This window comes from Oenanthe melanoleuca, chromosome 2 (genome assembly GCF_029582105.1).
Source record: "Oenanthe melanoleuca isolate GR-GAL-2019-014 chromosome 2, OMel1.0, whole genome shotgun sequence".
Classification (NCBI taxonomy): domain Eukaryota; kingdom Metazoa; phylum Chordata; class Aves; order Passeriformes; family Muscicapidae; genus Oenanthe; species Oenanthe melanoleuca.
The window spans coordinates 21,809,302-21,830,317 of NC_079335.1; the positions used below are offsets into that span (position 1 = coordinate 21,809,302).

At 35.9% G+C, this 21,016-nt stretch overlaps 1 protein-coding gene across 1 annotated transcript in view; it reads left to right on the plus strand.

Moving 5' to 3' along the window:
- Positions 1-21,016, plus strand: part of STK3 (serine/threonine kinase 3) — a 120,732-nt gene that overhangs the window by 18,705 nt on the left and 81,011 nt on the right. The window contains exons 5-6 of the mRNA XM_056484808.1: positions 2,977-3,141; positions 3,554-3,721. Of these exons, the coding sequence (XP_056340783.1) occupies positions 2,977-3,141; positions 3,554-3,721 (333 nt within the window). The remainder of the gene's footprint in view (positions 1-2,976; positions 3,142-3,553; positions 3,722-21,016) is intronic.

The following is a 21,016-nucleotide window of genomic DNA, read 5'->3' on the forward strand; positions in this document are numbered from 1 at the left end:
TGTGATTTCACTGTTATGCATAAATGGTATGTGTTCTGCAAAAAGTTTAAATTGCACAAAAATAATGAAAGTAATGATTTTGAAATATTTTTAAAATACTTTTTATTTGGTGGTAATTGCACAGTAATGTTCAATATCGCAGTGCATTGTTTTCTGAGAAGGTAATTTTGTCTAGGGAAGGTGAGTGTACTTTCTTGGCTTCTTGAGTAAGGTTGGATATATAGTTCATTGCATCCTTCTAAATATTATTAGGTATTAAAGCCAAACATTTTGTCTGAGTATTATTGTGCACATACTTGGCTATGTTTAGCAACAATATAAGCAGGAATGATTTTAGTGACTGCATCATGTTATGTAGATGATGATTATATGACGCACAAGTGGATAAATCTAGGATGTCTGAAGCTAGGATTGATGTGTCTTGGAACAGCATAAATCTGTTCTTCCTTCTTTCCTGTGCTTCCCTCTTACTGCTGTTCGTGAAAAAGATGACTCATGCTGTCTGCCTACTTCTTAGAGGTGGTATTCACTTCTCTGTGCTTTTTTGACCACTTTGTTTATTTGGATGTGTAAATGCTTTGTTCTGCAATATTTAGCCATGCTGGAGCTTTACTTTGCTGAGGGTCCCCAGATAGTGCATCATGCTGCAGTACTCCAGAATTCCCTTTTGGTTTGCTGGATTCTCTCTCCATAGCTTCTTTACCAGCTTTTGGTTCCAGCGCTCTGTTAGCCTCTCCTTTTGAGAGCTGGATTTTACTGTGTAGCTGCAAACCTACTTCTCCATCTATAGCTGATGTTCCAAAGATCTCCATGTGGTTAATTTTTCAAGAACTAAAGCTAGAGGTTTGCCTCCTTAGGAGCACAACATATTGAAGAGAGATCTCTGCTGTGTCCTGTAAGAACCATATTTTGTAATACTTGTTTCTAGATGAAATTGGGAAGAAAGTTGTATGCTTTCCTTGCTACACATTTGTCAGTCCTCAGGATCATTTTCTGCTTTATGTTCAGGATTAGCTTGCATGGAAGTCTTTGGAGATCCAGGACATTGTATTGTTTCTGAAATTTGGGTGGATTTGGCAAAGCTTGGGCAGACAGTGTTACGCTCAGAATATTTAAACCTTTCAAGATACAGTGTTTAATAGCCCGAGTTTAAATTGCCTAAAGTGTGAGTCTGCAGATAACCACAGTTTTAATGATTCACCATAGGATTTTTAGCTCACATCATGAGGATTGCATTTTTCTCCAAATATCCTTTTGACCATACTTAAGTTTATCTTACAGTTGATTTAAAGTCCCTTCTTGATTGACTCCAGATCAGGTAGATGTTTTACTCCCGTGGCACAATGCCAGGAAAGTTGCCTTATTTGAACTGTGTATAACAGGGTTTTCAGTTCTTCTAGCATACAGTCCTTTGAAGCAGCATAGCAGTCAGCATAAAATAGTAAAATAAAGGCTTTGAGCAGTGTGCTGCTGAATAGAAACTCTGAAAGAGCTCAGAGATAAATGGTGGGCAAAGAATGCATAATGCACAGCAGAGGCGGTAACTTCTTGGCTTGGGGCTAATATACCACCATCAATTTCATTCTCTGCATAGAAAACTTTTGTAAAAGTCTCTGCGCCTCTTGGGGTATATCAACACATGCACTTTTTTGAAAGCAGTGCCAATTTGAGCAGCAGCTACTTTGCTTTGTCCTTCTTTACTATGCTATGAGTTGAATTCGGGAGCGGTTTTATTGGAAAAATAATTTGGCAGACAAGTTTGTTTTCAACTAGGATCTGTCTTGTTCAGTGGAAGGGCTGAGACACAGTGTGAATTACTGCTGTAGGTTGCAGGGAAAGGAGGGACTGGAGCTTGGGACTGCTGTTTAAATAAATGTATATGTTACTGTGCCCTTGGGCTCCACACCTAGGTTTTCTGAGACTGGATAGAAGCTGCAACAGGGAAGTGATTCTGTTTGTTAAATAACTAAAACTTGTTGTGAACAGCTCAGTGCAGATAATCTTGCTGACTAATTTTTTTTTTTCCCTTTTTGTTGATTCGTTTTTTTGGCTTAGAGTGATTGCAAGTGTGTTTTTTGTTTCTTATGGGCTTTTTATGGTGGTTGGAGGGAAGTGTAGATGTCTCCCAACAGTTTCAGAACTGAAACTGGAAGGAATTGCTATTAATTAATTTAATTTCTATGTAGGATTGGAGAAGTAGGGGAAAGAGGGGAAGAATGCAACCCAGCACTGCAGTCAAATCAGAGTATTCATCTTCAGTTTTGCAGCTTCTTGCATTTCTGAGAATGTATATTTGGTTGTTATATTGAAGCATCAGTATACTGTAATTAACAGGCATTTCAGTTGTATTCAGTTTCTTTGTATTTCCTTGAACAATTGCATCACATGGAATGGGTTATATGTGCATGTTTTTGCTTTTATTTGAGAACAAATGCTGATGAAAATCTGAGAAGTTTTTGCAAGGGATCTGGTACCTGAAGAGGAGATTCCTTCCGTTTCTCTGATAACACTTGTTCAGGAGCTTATGTGTTCTTACTGAGTTGATCTAAAGCACGAGGATAAACAACTGCTAACTGATGACTTACTCAAGAGTCTGTGTTGTTTATGAAGCAAATAAAGGAAAATATGTCTCAATTTTTTTTCACTCTGTTGTGTTTTCTTTGGTAATGAAATGTCTGTCAGCTTGTTGCCAGTTGACTTGCAATTTATTGTAGCATTTGTGGTGGTATGTGAATCTGCAGTATACTAGAGATAAGAGCAGCATTTTGGCCTTCCAAGTCTACACAACATCTTTTCTCTACAGTTGGCATTTAATAATTTTTTTAATTAATTTTTTAGCTTTTTCTGGTCTGCTAAAAAAAGAGAGTCAAGCATTGTGCTTTTTATAATAATCACTGTAGAATGATGTTAATTTAAATCAGTCAGATATATGGACCTTATGTGTATACCTGAAAATGGTTTTATGTTTTCTTGCAGCTAACAGAGGATGAAATTGCAACTATTTTGAAATCTACTCTTAAAGGACTTGAATACTTGCACTTTATGAGAAAAATACATAGAGATATAAAAGCTGGAAATATCCTTCTGAACACTGAGGGACATGCAAAATTAGCTGATTTTGGTGTGGCTGGCCAGTTAACTGTAAGTAACTGTAGAAAGATCATTTAAAAATGCTATAGTGCTTTCAACCTTGTTCTTTCACCTTTGTCTTCTGCCTTGAATTTTGTGTCTGAGCAGGTAGTAGCAGAACTAACATTCTTTATCACAGTGTGTATTTAATGTAGTGCAGGGCTATACAGTTTAGAGTTGTTTGTTTTTATAACCCAGTGTATCAATTACCTGATGATCCCTTTAAATTTTCATTTGAGATTTATGATTATTGTCACCTCTTTGGCCACTGTAGGCTGATGGGCTGAATCTGTTTGGCCTTATTTGGAAGTCATTACCATTTGACCTTTGGGTGGATAATTTAACTTTTAAATACAGAAATGATATCAAAATAAATCTGAAAATAAGCATCTCTGATTTAATTGCATAAATAATATAATTACAGGATACAATGGCAAAACGTAATACTGTTATAGGAACTCCGTTTTGGATGGCTCCTGAAGTCATACAAGAGATTGGCTATAACTGTGTGGCAGACATCTGGTCCCTTGGTATAACTTCAATAGAAATGGCTGAAGGAAAGCCTCCATATGCTGATATTCACCCAATGAGGGTAAGTGTGTTGGTGGCATTTTTTGTTTGTTGTATTAAATAAAAAACAACCCTCAAACCCATGAAATATTCAAAACCCCCTAATATTGGAATCATAAAGCTGTATGTTTGTGAATAGTGATTTTAATACTAACAATTTTTACTTTCTGTATTGCTTCCTCTTGACTCCAGTTTGCCTGTGTTTTCACATGTTTCTGTAAGGTTTCAGAATGCCTTCATCTCCACTTGAGAGGGAGCTACAGCAGGAAGCTCTTAATTGGCTTTGGGGTAGTATATAGAATCTGTTTCATACCGTACCTGCACGTGGAGACTTCCATCACCAAGAGTCTGTTTGCTTTTGAAAGGCAATTTTGAAATAAAGGTGACCTAGAGAAGAATTCAGAGCTGTCCTATGGGAGCAGTGCTAATATTATTATTATTAGTAACATCTGACAGCTTTTTAGTGACTCTTAAGGTCTCTTACTAATTAATTTACTTTTTGCAAAATAAAATGTAGATAGAATTAGTTGCTTTATGAAGAGCAGCATTACAAAGGAATTACTTGGAGAAGTTAATGGGGAGCAATGTTTATCTTGGGATTGCTTGACACTGTTAGTTATGCTGTTATTTTTGTAATGAGCTATAGAATAGCTATGCTGATTGCACTGAGCATCAATAAACACTCCATTCTTGAATTGTTTAAAACCCATCTTGAATTAAGAAGGCACTTTATATTGTTTAAAGCATACCTTTTCCCAGAAAAATCTTTGCAATTTGCTGTAAAATTGTCATACATACTAAATTATTTTATTCAGTTTTCTTTTGCTGGTGCCTCATATATCAGAATCTTAATATAAAGAAGCCACCACTATAGAAAGAGAAAGAACTGTTCATATACAATTACTGTAAGGTGATGCACCTCTGAATTCAAGTGTATTTAGTGCTATTTTTGTTTGTGAGGTTCTTCATTTTTGTTTGTGTGTGCTCTTTGGAGGAGAGATGTTTCCTGAAATTTCTGTTAAGGCTAGTGAGTGATTTTCATTTAGAAACATTATATAATTTTGGAAGCAAAGTTTAATTGTTTTCATGCACCATATTTGTTTTCCATGTGATTAACTATTTTAAAATTACAATTCAAACTAAAAATGCTCAAGTGAAAGCTGAGGACAAAATAAGTATCTCTGAAGCTGGATTTTGATGAGAATTTAAGTTAACATGAAATAACCTCTAAAAATATTTTGAAGCATGATTGATGGCAAATTAACTACGCTTGATCATGCTGGGATTTTTGGTTATACTTCTAACAAAAATGCCTTAATTACATCTGAGTAACATTACTGAATGTAGTTGCACCAGCTGTTGAAAGGTGAGGATGACATTATCAGAGAGAATTTTTATGTGCATGACAATAGCTGCTTATAAATCAAAAATCACTGAGTTTGACTGTTTGTGGATCTGTTTAATTCTTGCAATCAAGTGAATGCTATCAAAGGCCAACGTAATTTAACACAATTCTGGATTACATACAACATGTGTTCTTGTTAATAAATTACGTTATGGTTTTTAAGGGCTTGTATGTAGTTAGTACCCTTTTGTATATTTGATATCTCTAGTTTTTCTTAATTTTTATTAGTGAGTTGTTACAGTGGTTAACAAGAAATACACAGATTTAAGTTGCAATAGTTTTTCTGGTGTCATATGATACAGCTTCACAGGACTTCTGGCCATATGTAGATGCTTTGTTTTAGTTATGACACAGAATTGATACAGGCAAGCATGAAAGCTTGGGCAAATTTTCATTGCTTTTTCTAGATGTTGCTGGAGTTCTGTGGTATTTATGTAAGGCACAATTTTGTTGCCTGGGAATGCACAGTGAAATTACCATGCACACTATTTTGCTGTAGGCTGGTTGGCACTGCCACAAAGGTAATGCACTGCCAGTAGGCCATTTCCTTGTCAACTACATTTACAGCTTAATAGAAATATTACATGACTTCTTTAAACAAGTGTTTTGGCAGAGAGGAAATAGCAGATTCCATGCAAACAAGCATAGCTTCCTCTGCTTAACCACACTCTGACTACTCCAAAGAACTGTACTAGTTTCAGCTGGGAAAGAAGAAGTGGGGGCTAGAAAATGGAATTTCAGGTGGGAGTGGGAAGAGGAAACAGGTTTTTTTTGTTAAGTGTTCCTGTCATAGTGTATTTGGCTGTAAGTGTCATCCATGCTGTTTCACTTGTTACTGCTGCAAACCTGAGCTCAACAGGAGCTGTCGTTGTCACACTTGGTTTGAGGCTCAAAGGTCAAAAGCATTTGCCAGCTCAGTAGTTTTAATGCTTTATTCACCTAAGAATTATGGACTGCCTCACATACTTGATGTCAGAGTCCTTTTCTGCGTTTGCTAAAGATGAAAAGTGAAACTTCTGTATTTTCTGTGTGCTTTATTTTATTTATTTATTTTTTTTTTTTTCTTAAAGGATTATTTTCAGGTAGTTTAAAGGAGGGAAGAATACAGATGTCCTCAAGGTTGCCCTAAAACATGGTGATACTGCCACTAGAAATAGGAAGGAATTTTCTGATTAAAAAATCACTCAAACCTAGATAATTTAACCCATCTATCAGAGCTAAGAGCTTGTTGATTGCAGTAGATTGTGCAGCACCCAGGGTTTATGTGGCTAGCAATTTCTGCATCTGCCTTTGATTGCTCTGCTGTGATGAGCAGTTAGTAATTTATAGTGGAGATAATTAAAGAGGACTTCACTGTGGTTCTAGATCAAGATTCAATCTCTTCCTCTGAAGATGCAGCAGTGTTTTAACAGCTGAGTTCCCATGTACCCACTGACTGCAACATATATGCTGTCCTGTAGTGATAAAATATTTATGTTCTACCCCAGACAAAACTTAATTCAAACCATTAACTGTTTTGTTTAGTCACTCCTCTGCATGTGATATCTCTCCTTATTTCTAAATTCCCTATTTTTAATATTTAACGAGAGCACAGAGAATGGACTGTTTTACTGTAACAGTTGTGATTCTGCTTTTCTGCTAAAAACTAGTAACATGCTTATGAAATATCCTCTGTCTTTGCTAATCAAGCCATGATCTCAAATTGTCATGTAAGAATTGTTTTGGTGGAACATTCTTTAAGCTGCATAGTTTTCATATGATCCTTCTGCTGCTGGTATTCGGCTTTAGTAACAAGTAGATTAATAACACTTTGCAATAAAGCCAGTCTTAAGCATGACTCTTTTTGAGGTCCTTCTCTAGTCCACCCTTACTAAAATTTTTCCTTGTGTTCATGCAATGATGTGATCAGTTATTCCTGCAAGGCTGAGATTTTTATGATCAACTGAAGTGTGGGCTGCTGCTGTTACAGACATTCTCTCCATAGCCAGGAGTTCCTGAGCTTTCTGTTAAACAAACACTAACATTTTTGTGGCCTCACATGGAGCTGGATAAAGCTACTGATGTTCTGAAAAGTTAACATTATAGGAACCTCCTAGAACTGGGCCAGAGATGTTGTAGGAGCATGTAGTGGGCAGAGGAAATGAGCTGAGGGGAATTACTGCTTTTGAGCCTTTTAGACCAACTATAGAATGGCAACATGTGTTTTATAAAATTTCCTCTTCTTTGCAAAGTCAACAGTTACTGGCAGGTTGGTGTGCTTCAAATAATTACTGGTAGCTCTTTTACAAAAGAGAAGGAAAAAAGACAAAAAAAGCCCAAACTCTTTTCTTTCATGCTTATCGGGCAGCTGCAATAATTCCCATTGTTGTGGCATGGAAGAAGCTGGTGCTAGATGTGTTTTTCAACACTTCACAGTATTGGTCTTTGTTTCTTTATGTTGAAGTTTGTTGGGAATGGACATGTGGGCATCACATGTTCTGCAGTGAATTGGAGGAAGCCAATTTGAACTGCTTCCATTTGCCTTAAGTTCAATCATGATATTTATTTTTCCATGGCAGTTACCCAGATTATCCATGCCTCCTGCTTAGCCTGTGTCATTTCCACCCTGGACTAATCTGTTTGTAATAACCTTTTATTCCTGATGTATCTTATAACAAACTACAATTTCCCGGTTTTTTATTCTTGACATATTGCATTAAAGCTGGAGACTGAAGTGAGAATTACTGCTCTGTAGGACTCCTAGAAAAAAGGAGGTGTCATGTGGAGCATGGCAATCAGATTGGTACCAGTTTTTCAGCCACTGAGAAGACACTTTTCTGTATTCATTTTGTGCTAGAAATTGAGGAGAGGAAAAAAGAAAAAAAACCCTATTTCTTTCTATATAGTCACTCTTGTATTTCTTCTCTCCAACAGATGGTGTTATCTCATTGGTTGCTGTTTTCTTTAAGAGTTCACCTATCTTATCTCAGCATTACTGCTTTTAAATTAGACTAGGTTTGTAAAAGTATATGGTTTTCTTATTGTAGTGCTTTTGCTTATCTTTTCAAGACTTTGAATTAACTTCTAAAAGTCCTTTACCTTTTAAGAACTTTCTATGAGACACTGTTAATTTGTAACTTGAGGTCTTCTTGCCTGCTGTGTCAAGATAGAGTGAGCTAATATTTAAAGAGTTTAAAATATGGATATTTGATTGTATATTACTGTTCATTATTTTACTACTCTTCACAATCTTGTGGAAAAATGACAGTGAGCTGTAATGTTTTAAGGTGCAAGTGACGTGTTTGCAGTTGGGGCCTAAGACTGATGTGATATGGCTGTTGCAGCAGAGGAGTTGGAGAAGCATGTGTTCTGTTGCAGAGTTTTCAAAGAGCTGTTGTGAGACCTTTGGCCCTCTCTAGGCTTTAAATGGAATTTTTGTGCTTGCTTTATACAGACCTAAATGCAGGCGATGAGTGCAGAGGGGTGGTATTCCTGCCTGTTTCCATGCATTTTCAACACCCATTTCTGCTGCAATGAGCGTTTAGGTGGTCACATGATAAACTGGATCAGAAAATAACCAAATAGTAAGAAGTAGTTTTCAATGATATTGTAAACAGGGTGCTCCCAGTAGGTGGGGACAAAAATGTGTGGCTGGAACTGGTAGAAGAAATGGGTCATCTATTTTTGGGCATCAACCAAGTTGAGTTAGGGAGTTGCAAGACTGGAGTCTCAGTAGGCCGTCTGTAAATGTATTACATTAAAACTTAGTAATTACATAAGGAAACTGCGGAGCTGCTCTGAAGTTGACTCTTAAAATGTTTGTCCTACTGCACAAAGTGACATTTTTGTAGCTGTTCCACTTGTCCTTTGAGGCTTTTTATGGTTGGGCATATTGATAAAATTAGACAAGATTCTTGACCTTTCTTGTCTGAGGGTTCCGCCACAAAACCTTCTTCCTTCTCCATCTCATTCTCTTCTTCCATTTTTTAATGCTATTGCAGTGATACAGCAGAACTTCATGAGGGAAACTTCCAATGGTCTTCAGTTTCCATGCAGCTGAAGACAAATTTTGATTCATAATATATTTGCCTCTGGTACTATTTATAGCCAAAGTTTTGAATAGGGTGTTATAACTTTATTAAAGAAAATAAATAAGCACTATTAACACCAGACTGTATTTGTCTAACAAAAGATAAAGTATGTTCTCTGTACAGACTGAGGAAAAAAAAAATCAGTCTCAATGGAATTGTTTTCCACATAAACCACCATGAGAAATACAAGTCCATATTCTAATGGGATATGGAACGTTTTTTCTGTGAGTGAATAGTTGTAGTGTGTAGTTCAGACCAGTTGCAGCTCTGCTAATACCAGTGCTGGTCTGGGTATTGTATTTTTCGTAGTTTTCATTTTGTGTTCAACAACTTTTCAAGAATGAACTCTTAGGAAGTATGACTTACTTACTTAAGGGTTCTTAACAAAGGGAAACTTTACATTTTAATTAAATATGCTGCTAATTCAAATTAGTAAACAACCTGTCCACCTGCTCTGATCAAAATGTGAGTAATTGCCATGCGAGGATTGCTGTATGAATCGAAAACCAAAACAGATGAGGCGATACATTAAAAAAAAAAGGTACTAAATGCTTTTTCATTTGAGATTTATTTTACTTGTCAAAATAAATAGAATTACTTATTTATTTTAAATGAATGATCAATTTTTGTAATGTGTGAACAGACCTCTTTACCTGAACTGCTTATGGTGTGGTAATTGCTGAGGTACAGACCAGGTCCTAATATCCTGTTCATGATTTGACTCCTTTCAACAAAGCTTCTGGAATAAGATGATAAATGTTGGGCAAATTAAAATGAGTGATCATTTGAACTTGCATATCTGTGCACGTTTCATTTTTTGTGAGCAAATACCTGAGGTCCTACCTAAATGAAATATGTGCATAGAATTTGCTAGAATCTTAATATCTAGATAATAGATCTACTGATCAGCAGGAGAATTCCTGTAGTTGTAATAACAATTTGACTTGATAGCTTATTTCCTCAGCTGTTGTTCTTTAATGGGTATATGAAAGCATCTTTTCAATAGGTTGTTGTATGTACCTTGGAGATATATTGGATATATAGGAGATATATGTATGTACCTTGGAGATATAGGAGATATATTGCTAAATTTTCTGGAATACAATTAAGGCAACTATTAACTACTACAGTAATGGCATTTTTGCTAGATAAAAAGAGAGGATTTAGGTACTTGATAACTGTGTCAGCTAGACATTACTTTTCATTGTGATTGAGTTAGTTTTAGCAGTGAATTAATGCAGGCAGTGAATTTCCAAAGGATTTAATTTACTTATTTGTTTGTGATCAGCCTTCCTGTGGACTTGCTGTAGATGTGAAGGGGAAAAATTCTCACGAGTGAGGAAGTCAACCCAGGGAATTGCTCTAAGGGTATAGTCTAGTTGCTTGTGATAAAGAAATACAATTTCTTTCAATTTTTCAGTGTGCCTAGCATAGAATTTTAATGAAAATTCTTATGGCATAGCTTAGTCAAAGTATATAAATGGACTAAAAAGAAAAGATATGTGAGTTGTCCTCAGACACCGAAGACAAGTTTAGAGGTATCTGGTTGCAAAACATATGAAATATAACATGTGATATTTTATTTATTTTCTTAAATTGCAATCAATAGTTCCTTGCTTGACTTTACCAGACTCAGTGATATGTATTGAGCCTCTTAGAGAATGATGTGCCAGCATGGCAGCATCCAGTTTCCAAGACTGGATAGCTTGCTGTGCAAAGGGATAGTATGTTTAACATCAGCCCATTTTATGTGAAAAGAGAGATTTGTATTACTACTGTGAAAGGAAGATAGGAAAAATACCATTTGTTATCTGGCAAAACTTCAAAGATAAAGTTTTTCCCTAATAGCCCAAGAAACTTTTCAAAGAGGTTTTGCCATATGGCTTCCTAAATAAAGGATTGACAGATCTCTCTGGTTTATTGAACTCTTTAATGATATGAAATTAGCATTGATTTGCTGTGAAAACACTAGGTTACTTGAGGTGTATTCAGGGATTGAATGGGAGGATGACAGCATCTTATTCATATGAAAGCTTTTGAAAAAGTTTAAAATCCAATGCATGTAATTGTTGTCTTCCTGTTGCCTCCTTGCTTTTTAAATTTACCCTCCTTTTTTCTTGCACGTCACTATCATTTCTTTTCAGTGAAGAGGTGGCTTGAAAGTTCATGCAACAGAACTGTTGGAATATAAATAAAGTGCAATTAAAGATCACAGGATAGTTAGAGAATCTAGCATACATGTTCAACTGTGGCTTAGAGAATGCGTTGTCACACTATATCACTAGAATTTTCTTTATCTCACTAGAAGTTTTGGAAGTAGAATAAATGTTTATTACTATTAAATGTATAAATTGTTCACATTTTTAAATTAAGTCGGGTTTGCTGGCGCACGTGTGTGCAAAAGGGAAATGTTAAACTGTCATGTGTAATAAAGTAGCAGAAGCAGAGAATATTTCAAATTTGTACTGGAACTGGAGTTTAATTTGAATTAAATGGAAAACATTTATTGCATGCTTCTAAATGAGGATTTAATTAAAATTGAACTAGTGCATCTTTTCAGACTTACCCCTGAATAGGAAATTTGAGACATGCTTCAGTTGATGGTTGGTTTTCTCTGACTTTGATTAATCACTTTCCAAGTAAGTGGAGGATCAGAACAGTAATTTCATAATTACACAAAAGTGAATTAACTTGAAACTTTTAACTAAAATAACTGCAAAGGGAGTTTGATCTTGGTTAGTTTCATGTACTGTTGTGCATTTTCTGTGAGTGATTCAGATTCTTAGTAGTGCTAATCTGAAAAAAGAACCCATACCATGATGCTACCTATTTATTTTTAAGATGCTTCAGTGATAAATGTTGGACCTGGGAAAATCATTTTTCAAAGGTGTTGGAGCAGTAAAACAGAGGTTGAATGAAGCCATGAAGTAAATGGAAATATTCTTGATGACTTGAGTGAGCACTGGCTCAAGCCCTATGCCTGTATACATTGTTAAAGATTATTTAATAGAACTGTTAATGAGGGTAAAGCCTGGAATGTGTTCAGCAGACGTAGCATGGCACAGGTTAGCAGTATCTACCATGGCTGATGTGGCTGCTTTCTCCTGGGCTAATGTTAAAAGCAAACAACCTTCCACCAAAAAGCTTATTCAGAAGTTTTAAATTGCTATAGATTAGCTCATTTGTGATGTTAGTTATACTGTAAGTAGAGATCAGAGTGCAAAGCAAAGTTATTTTGCAGCTTGAAGATCTCAAGAAAATTTTACTTGAAATAGGCAATTTGTAGTAAATCATCAAGATTAATTAAATCTAAAATGACAATTTTAACATAAGACTTTTTATTAATGAATTTTACAGCCATTATCATTTTAATGAAAACAGCTTTCTGTCATTTATACAAGTCACTGTATGGTCAGTTTATTCAGTTTCTGTTTAACTTGCACTATGGATGTGGAAAAGAATTCAGCAAGGTGTTTATGCACAGATTTAGGAGAATTTATTTTATTAGCAATTCTGTAATACCTTGCAGGATATTGTCAAGTATAGCACTTTTAAGTGAAGAGCTATACGTGTTAGCTACAAATATACTTAAATTTCTTTTTATTTCTATTATCTTTCAAGTTTTAGGATTAGCATTAAATATATGAGGTTAATTTTTATTCAGAGTCTGGCAGTTAGCTTCATTAAAGAGGAGAGAATCTGCATATTGCTTTTAATTGAAATGTCTGTTTGAATTTTTGTATACAATTAATGTATTTTTAAGCCAAAAAAGATCTCGGTAGGCAATTTTAAGACATTCTTGGAAACTTGAATTAATGTTTATTGAAGTGAATTGTATATTCATTTTTTTCTTATATATGTTTTCTGTCAGTATGGCTAGTTGACCTGGAGAAAGTGCTTTAGAGACTTGACTGCTATATTGCCAAGTTCTTAACACGTTATTACAAGTTTTAAAAGCAGAAATGTATTTACTTGTATTTTAGTTGAAGTGGTACTTGATTTTTAAATATGTGGGAGCAAACCGCAATGAAATTAGGAGGAAAATATTAAGCTTCTATTGCTGCTTACCAGAAGATAAGTGCTTTGAGCATATACTGGTTGTTTACTTTGTAAAGAATGTAGAAAAAAAAAGATTGGGAGGAGGATAAAATTTGGAATGAGGAAAGGTTATTACTGCATGTACCCTGTTTCTATCATGGTATTATATTGCCTTAAAGTGTACACTATGTAATTTTTAAAGAGGATGCTGCATATTTAATGAAGAAATTTATTTATTTAAAACGAAGGGTTGCCAATCAGTCTAAATTTGCTTCAGTTAAAACTTGATGGTCTAAAGACAACTTATAATCCTTTTCTTGTTATAAAGTATTGTCAAATTTGTAGTAGTATCAGTTAAGTTTCCATAAACTTTGTTTTAAGGTGGTTTAAAATAGAACTAAATCCTTAATTTGTATTTGATGGCACCTGTTTTCATTTTGTTTCCCTGGCAACACCAGTGGTATCAAAAATTGTCCGTAGACCACCCTGGTTTATAGAAGAATGAAATCAGCCTGGCTCAGCCTTTGATTTTACTAACTAAATACTTAGACAAAGCTTGAACACACAGTTAGTACTTTGCAAACTAACTCAAATGATTTGGGTATACAATTTGTGATTTTTTTTTTTTTTTTTAAAATTAGAATTTTCTGTATTAATGCCTGCTGTTTTTAAAATGCACTGAGATATAGGAAGTATTTTTGATACACTACGTCTCAAAAAGTGTGTTTGAGAGCTATAATAACTACCTGCAGAAAAGTAGAGTAAAAATTAATAGTTTTTTGATGATACAATCTGTCTGCTTTTAAAGCTGTGTGCATCCAGGGTTTTCTTCCAGATGTAAATTTTCAATATTTGCATTCCATAGGGAAACAAATAAAGGCCTCGTGAGTGTCACCTCCAGATTCTACTTTCTTCTGGGCTGCTTTACCATGTCTGAGAATTCACATTATGAAAGTTACATATGTTGTGTTCCAAATGCCACAAATCCTGAGACATTATCAGTTTGTGTTTCAGAAACACAAATATGGACATAACTCTTGCAAATACTGCTTATCATTGCCTACCTGCCTGAAAAATGCTGCATTACTGACAGAAGCCTCCTCTGCCATGTATATTCCTAAACTCCATGCTATACCATTGAATATTAAGGAAAGGAGAATATTAAGGAAAGGAGAATATTAAGAAAAGGAAAATGTTTGTGTTCTTTGGAGCAAATCACATTTATAGTGTTAGTTGCAGGAACGCTGGACAAGTCTGAGCAGTTTAAGGTGTTTTCCATTTTCCATTCTCCTCCAGAAATTTAGAATAATTTTGGAAGATAATGAAGTAATCTGTTCCCAGAAAAGAGAGTACCTCTGGAGTTCATGGGTACCTGTGGTGCAGACCTTCTCAGTGTCTTGGTGCTTTGACAGCTTTTCACGCTATGAAAACGTAAAACAGGTAGCACCAGCCAGCACAAGATTTATTGGCAAACGGACATGCATGTGTTGAAACAGTTATCTGTTTCAAGTGGTATTTCCTTAAGAAATGTAATAATCATGAACCCTAACCTTAGGACAGAGGTTACACTGTCTACACTTGGCAGGTATATCCAGACACAAGTGAACTTTGCTCATACAGTCCCCTTTTCAGTTTTTTCCAGGAGTTTCTCTGGGGCAACTGTGTATACTGTAAATGTCTTGCTTTTTGTTTGTTTCTCTGAATAATATGACTAATTTGTGCAAGCTGTGTTTTTTTGATATTTAGAAGTGGCTAGCATTTGATTCTTGGTGGTGAAAATGAGCATATGCAAGTTCCTAATTTGTAAAACATGCTGTTGTTAAACAGTTAGAATAATTAAATTATTTAGAGAAATTGGCACAAAGTTTCTTAGAACTTGATCCTTCTAGCAGTTATGTGAATTGTCGTGTATAAATCATGACTGAGGAGCAACTGGTTGCATTGCCACTTGCTTGGTGTGAAAATATGAGGAGTGTGCAGTAGCTGGAAGGTTCTTTCTAGAGTGGAAATACTATGGTAAGCTGATGGTGCTAAAGAAAGGTCTTACTGCTGTAGACCTGGGTGAATAGTAAGGACAGTCTAAAAGCCAGAGGAGATGTCTGTCTGGATGGCTGTTGGCAAGTTGGCGTGCTCCCTCTGACAGTCGTGCTGTCCAAGGGCAGGATGTGATGTGGCTCCAGCTCAGGAGCAGTACACTGCCCTGGTGTGCCTCTATATCCAAAGTAATGTACCTGGCCTCTGAGCTTGTTTCCATGTTTACCTCTCTCTGTGCAAAAGAGACCTTCTGTTTCAGGCTGTAGTTCATAACCTTTAATGTGGAAGTCATTCACAGTGCCTGGACTGAGTGTGGACACAAAAGTGCATTTCACCAAGTGGCTAAAGCATATGCTACAGGATTTCTGCTGCTGGTTTGTTGATTTTGTGCATGTTCAGGTTAGACTATGATTCAGTTCAGCTTTAAGTTAGCTGATGCAAAATTTAGCCTATTAATTTTTTTTTTAAATTAACTTACTGCAGGAGAACAGTGCATTCTTTTGTGGTGTTTCTGATCTAGCATTATGATTCCTAAAGGTGCTTTAGTGTTGTCTGGAAAGACCTTTGATAAAAATCAACTAGACTAATATGCCCATAATGTTAGAGTTTGTTCTTGACCCATTAGTACATATAGGTGAACTCAGTGGGTATAATGTTCATTTTTATAAGCCATTAAGTCATATATATATCTTCCAGGTACTGTTTCATGCACTGAGCATGTTCTTTTCCTAATGCTTTTTAATAGTGTAGTTAGGATATTACCTCAATTCATTACCTGTATTGTGAAAATAAAAACATGGTTGGCTCATCTTTCTTTCACACCTGAAGGGAACTTTTTCCCCATAAAATTAACCTTTAATGTTAGCATAAAAAGAAGGTTTATCCTGAACATCATAATTACATTTGTCACACGTTTAATTAGTGACAGTTATCAGAAGACACATGGTGAGTAGAGGGAGAGTGCAAAACCTGGCATTGACACAGAAACTTTTTTTTTGCCTTTTGTGACATAACTTTGATCAAAAGATGCTCTTGATGCATGTTGCTGAAATAAGTAATATTCACACTCCAGAATGTCAGCAATAGACGAAAGTCAATCAACCAACCTTTACTGGTTTCCTTTGACAGTTATATTTATAAAAATAGCCTCTCAGAGTGACTTTAAAGGCAGTAAACTGGATTACTAGAATTCAAGACATCAAATCTGGAGCTAAAAACAGGGACTGAAGATATCTTGCTTTTGGTTTAAATTTGAGAATTGTTACCTTGGCTCTGCTACTGTAGTGTACACACAGGATGATTTCACTTCTGCGTTATCTCTTCTCTGGCTTTATTTTGCTTTCATGATAGGAATCAAAAACTCTATCAAAATTTCATGATTGCTATGGCCAAGATGGGCTTTAATTTAAAAAATCTATTTAATTATTTATTTCTATTTTACTATTTATTTATAAACATCTGGGGATTTTTAGTAGTATGTTTAGTAGTATGTTTTAGTAGTTAAAATTCTGCTAGACTTTTGACGTTGAAATGGGAACTTTTGGTTGCTATTGAGGCTTCAGAATTTATTAACAAATTCATCTGTAAGGGAAATTTGTTTAACAGAGTAAAACATTATGTTTCTAATGCCTTTTGCATTTCTGTTGGTGATGGTTTAAATTATGACACCAGCCCTGTGCCTTAGGGCTTGCAATTCTGTAACTTTTTTCAGATGTATCAACTAAGCATTGCCTAATTTGTTATGAAATGGGAAGAAAAGTTGTTCAATAATTCCTACTAAGTTGTGCTGCTAACATCTGTTTCTGATAAAATGCTGGTAATATGATAAGAATTGAAAGAATTGTGTGATTACTAGTTTCAAATAACCATTCCAATGATGTTCAACCAAAGACTGCTTTTCTTTCACGGAGAGAGTAATTTCTATGTATGGGGTGTTAAGTCCAAATGGCAGAGAAAGCTAATGCTGGTGGGGTGATATGCAAAGGTAGGGTGTTGGTTTTGGATGCTGTTCTTTACAGAACCTCTGGAAAATTTAGGCATTTAGTTGTATGTGTTTTCTTCTTAAATTTATCATTAAGTGTATTTATAGTTTGCCTAAGGAAATTATTGAATATTCTCTAAAAAATGAAGGTGACTACTCATTTCAGATAATTTAAATATGTGTGGTTGACTTTTTTATTTTTAATAAATAAAAGCAGATAAAGGGATCTGTTCTAGAAGTGGAAGGTTTTAAATGGCCCTGTTTAGAGCCGAGGTAATGGTTAGCTGGTCCCCTGCCATAAGTTGAAATTTTGAAACTTAGCCTGAGATGTTTAGGTCGGGCAAGATGTGCTTAGGAATATTGTCTTTTTTTTTCCCCTTGATTTTCACATGAGTTTTCCTCTATTCTGCCTCCTTTCTTATCCCTGGTGCTTTGGCCAGGCAATGGGGAGCTCTCCAGCATGCCAGCAGAGGAAAGGTAAGTCACGTCACAGGAGTGAAGCTTGGCAAACTCTCCTTGATGATTGAAGTTCTGTTTCACACAGAAGATGAAAACCCAGCCATGGTGGTCCCTTCACTGGGGGAGCCTCTGCTTTCAGATTTTTCTGTAATAGTCGTTTCACTTGTATTTTGTTGTCTCTGCACACCAGCTTCTTAAAGAGCAGAAACGGTGACTTTGAGTTCAGAGTGTGCATGTGAGTAGTGAATGCATGTGACAGATATATTTTAAGAATTTACCATTCCTTACGTGCTTTACTTTGTGTTCATGTAACTTAAGAGTTATGCATCATCTCCAATACAAACAGCCTTGCTAGGGAAATACAGGAGAATCTTGTTCAGAGGCAGAGAAATAAGTTTTAAAAACTTGCATCTAGAAGATGGTAAAGAGCCTCAGTATTTTCAGACAAAAATGAGCTTTTTATTCTTTGTATTTTTTTCCCATGGTTACAAGCTACTTCCAGACATGTGGAAGCCTGCCTCCATTGAATGAAAGTGAATAAAACAACAAATTTTTATTTTTATTGTTAATGGTATTTTTTAGTATCTATATCTATGGAGTTAGTTCTTTGAGAGGAATATATGTGTATATATAAAATCCATAAACATATTTCAATATCTATAAACAAAGAGCTTAGTTTTTTATATGCAGGAATGTGTATTTATGGATTTATTTCCCAAAGAGCTCTCTATCGATTCACAGGCACAGAGTTTTTCATTCTGTAAATGTGCAAGTAATGAATCCCTGATAAAAGTGGATGTTTTCAGTCAGGCAAAAAATGAGTATTTGTTTAATTATTTTTTAGTCTCCATTTTTAATAACACTTGGAAATTTGTTCAGTAACTTGCATGATGTTTTCTTGGTGACCTTATGAGTGCAAACTGTTCGTTTCTGTATAGCCCTTCACAAAAAGTTTATGCCTAAGAGCTCCAGTGAACTTAAAGCATCTGATACTAAACCAAGACACTCTCAGTTTTACTGCCAAGAGAGGATGCCCAAGTAATGCTTAACTACTGTGTAGAAAATTAGTTTTCTTATGCATTTTCAACATCAGTTGGATGTTACAAATGTCCTTTGGAGTGGAATTAGAGCATCTGGTAAATCATCCTGTATTTATCTATACTGCAGATTCACATGAAAACTTTCAATCATTGGCTGTTTTTTAATGAAAAATTTAGTTGGAGGCATTAAATCTCTGAAGGAATTTATCCTGTATTTATCTTATCTGCTGCTGTTTTTAAGATGAACTTCTTAATTTTATGTGTGCTTGAATTTCAGCAATTGACTTTTCTCTTTACATGGTTGTCTTCTAAATCATTACCTGTGTCAGTCTAGCATAGACATTACAGCCCAGCAGTTTGTAACAGATGTATTCATACTCCTCTTTATTTTTCTGTGTAAAGGAGAGGTGGAACAATCTCATATCTTCCTTTCCTTTTGTATATCAGCTGATTTAGACTTGACTGTGGAGTTTCCTACTGCTTAAAATAAAGGCTTGTTTAAAAGCAGTGAATAATTTCTTCAAGTGAGTGTTCTTTATCCTGGTTGGATAGCTTGTTTAATCATCTTTATGCCATTCCTATTTATTTTTTTATGTTCGCTTTAACTTAAGAAGGCTAATTTCCTTCTTCAGTAGGCATATCCATTTATGGACAAAGAAGACAATTCACTAGACATGGGACTTGTTGGTGGTCTTGGTTATGCAGTGCTTGAGGCTCTGCCACAGGAAAGGCTCTTTGATGTGTGCTGTCCTGCTTTTGAGTAATTGTTTCAGTGCATCACCCCACATAGTTCCTTGTAAGTAGCCAAGAGAACCTGAAGGAAGAATGATTGAGATACCACCCTCTGTGCTTTTGGTGTTCTGTTCTAGGGAAACCTTTGTTTTTTGACTTGCATTCAGTTTGAGTGCTGTGTCTTCAGGCAGCATGCCCAACCTTTCTCTACCTGAAATTTGAGCCTACAGTCTTCAGCAGCTTTCCAGCTCTTGTTCTCTTCCAAATCAATGGCTCTCATTTCTAATTTGAAATAGGTTTGGGTGCACTTTGTGGTCTGGTATTTGGCTAAATATGTAGGGTTGCAGAGACAAGACATAAGCTCTAATTGCAGTGATAGAGGAAAGAGTGTTCCTGAAATACGTGGCACTCCTAATGCAAAGTTGTATGGTGGCCCTGTTTCATACTAGCATATTGCTTTGGCCTGCATGAGTGGACTGTATGTCTGGAATTTGCATTCACCCTGCGCTAGCTCATAGCTGACTTTGAGAATCTGTCTGAGACTCCCAGTGCCTGGAATAGCTTTGGTCTTTGTCCTGTTCTGACAGAGTGAGGACATCTACCTTCATCATTCACATCAGAAACTTCATACATAAGGGCTCTTCTGTGGCCTGAGGGCACTGTATGTACAGGTGACCAGGAGGAATGATACTGTGAGAGGGATTCCTTTTTCCCAGGTGTGGATCAGTCTTCTGAGAAAGAAAGAAGTCAAGTGAAGTTCAAGTCCCTGTGAAGGTCTTTGTTCCCTAAGCTCAATAGTGTAATATTTGTCAGGAATAGTTTCTGACACTTTTCAGGAAAACATGGGTCTGGAACAATGCTTCAAATCTTACCTTTTGAAGTATGGGACTTCCAAAGGAGGTCTTTTTGCCTTGGAAATCCACAGGAAATAATGATTCTTTCTATTTCATGTCAAGCTTTTTCTTTAGGACTTTTATCTCTTGCATTACTTCTCCATGAGTGCTAGGAACCCTGTTCAGCTAGGAAGTGTTCTGGAGCATACTTGAGGTATTCAAAAGCCGTCTGAACATAGTCCTTGGCATCTTCCTCTGAGTGGTCCTGCTTGGTCAGGAGGATTGAATAAGATGACCTCCAAAAGTCCCTTCCTATATCAGCCATTCTGTGACTGTGGTATCCCTCAGAAATTCTTGAATCTGTAGTTATTTCCTTCAACCTGCACCTTTTGACAGAGTCTTCATTATTGTTGACCTTGGATCTGAGGAGGAATGCAGGAGTTTGATTAACTTTGTGACTCTGTGCAGACTTTTATAGGGATTACGTTATTTGCTGGGAATCTACCAGCTGATAGTCTTCAAATTGCACGTGTCCCTCAGTTAACATAGATGTCATTCATGCTTTATTTTTCTACTTGCTTAGGAATATTTCTTGCCTCTATTGTCTCTGCCTTAAGGGCTTTCTAGATACTCTTAGGCTGGATAGAGGAATTTCTGTGAAGCTGCTTGAGTGGTATGAATACATACAATTAGAGCGAGAGAGAGATGCAATTCTTCACCATTTT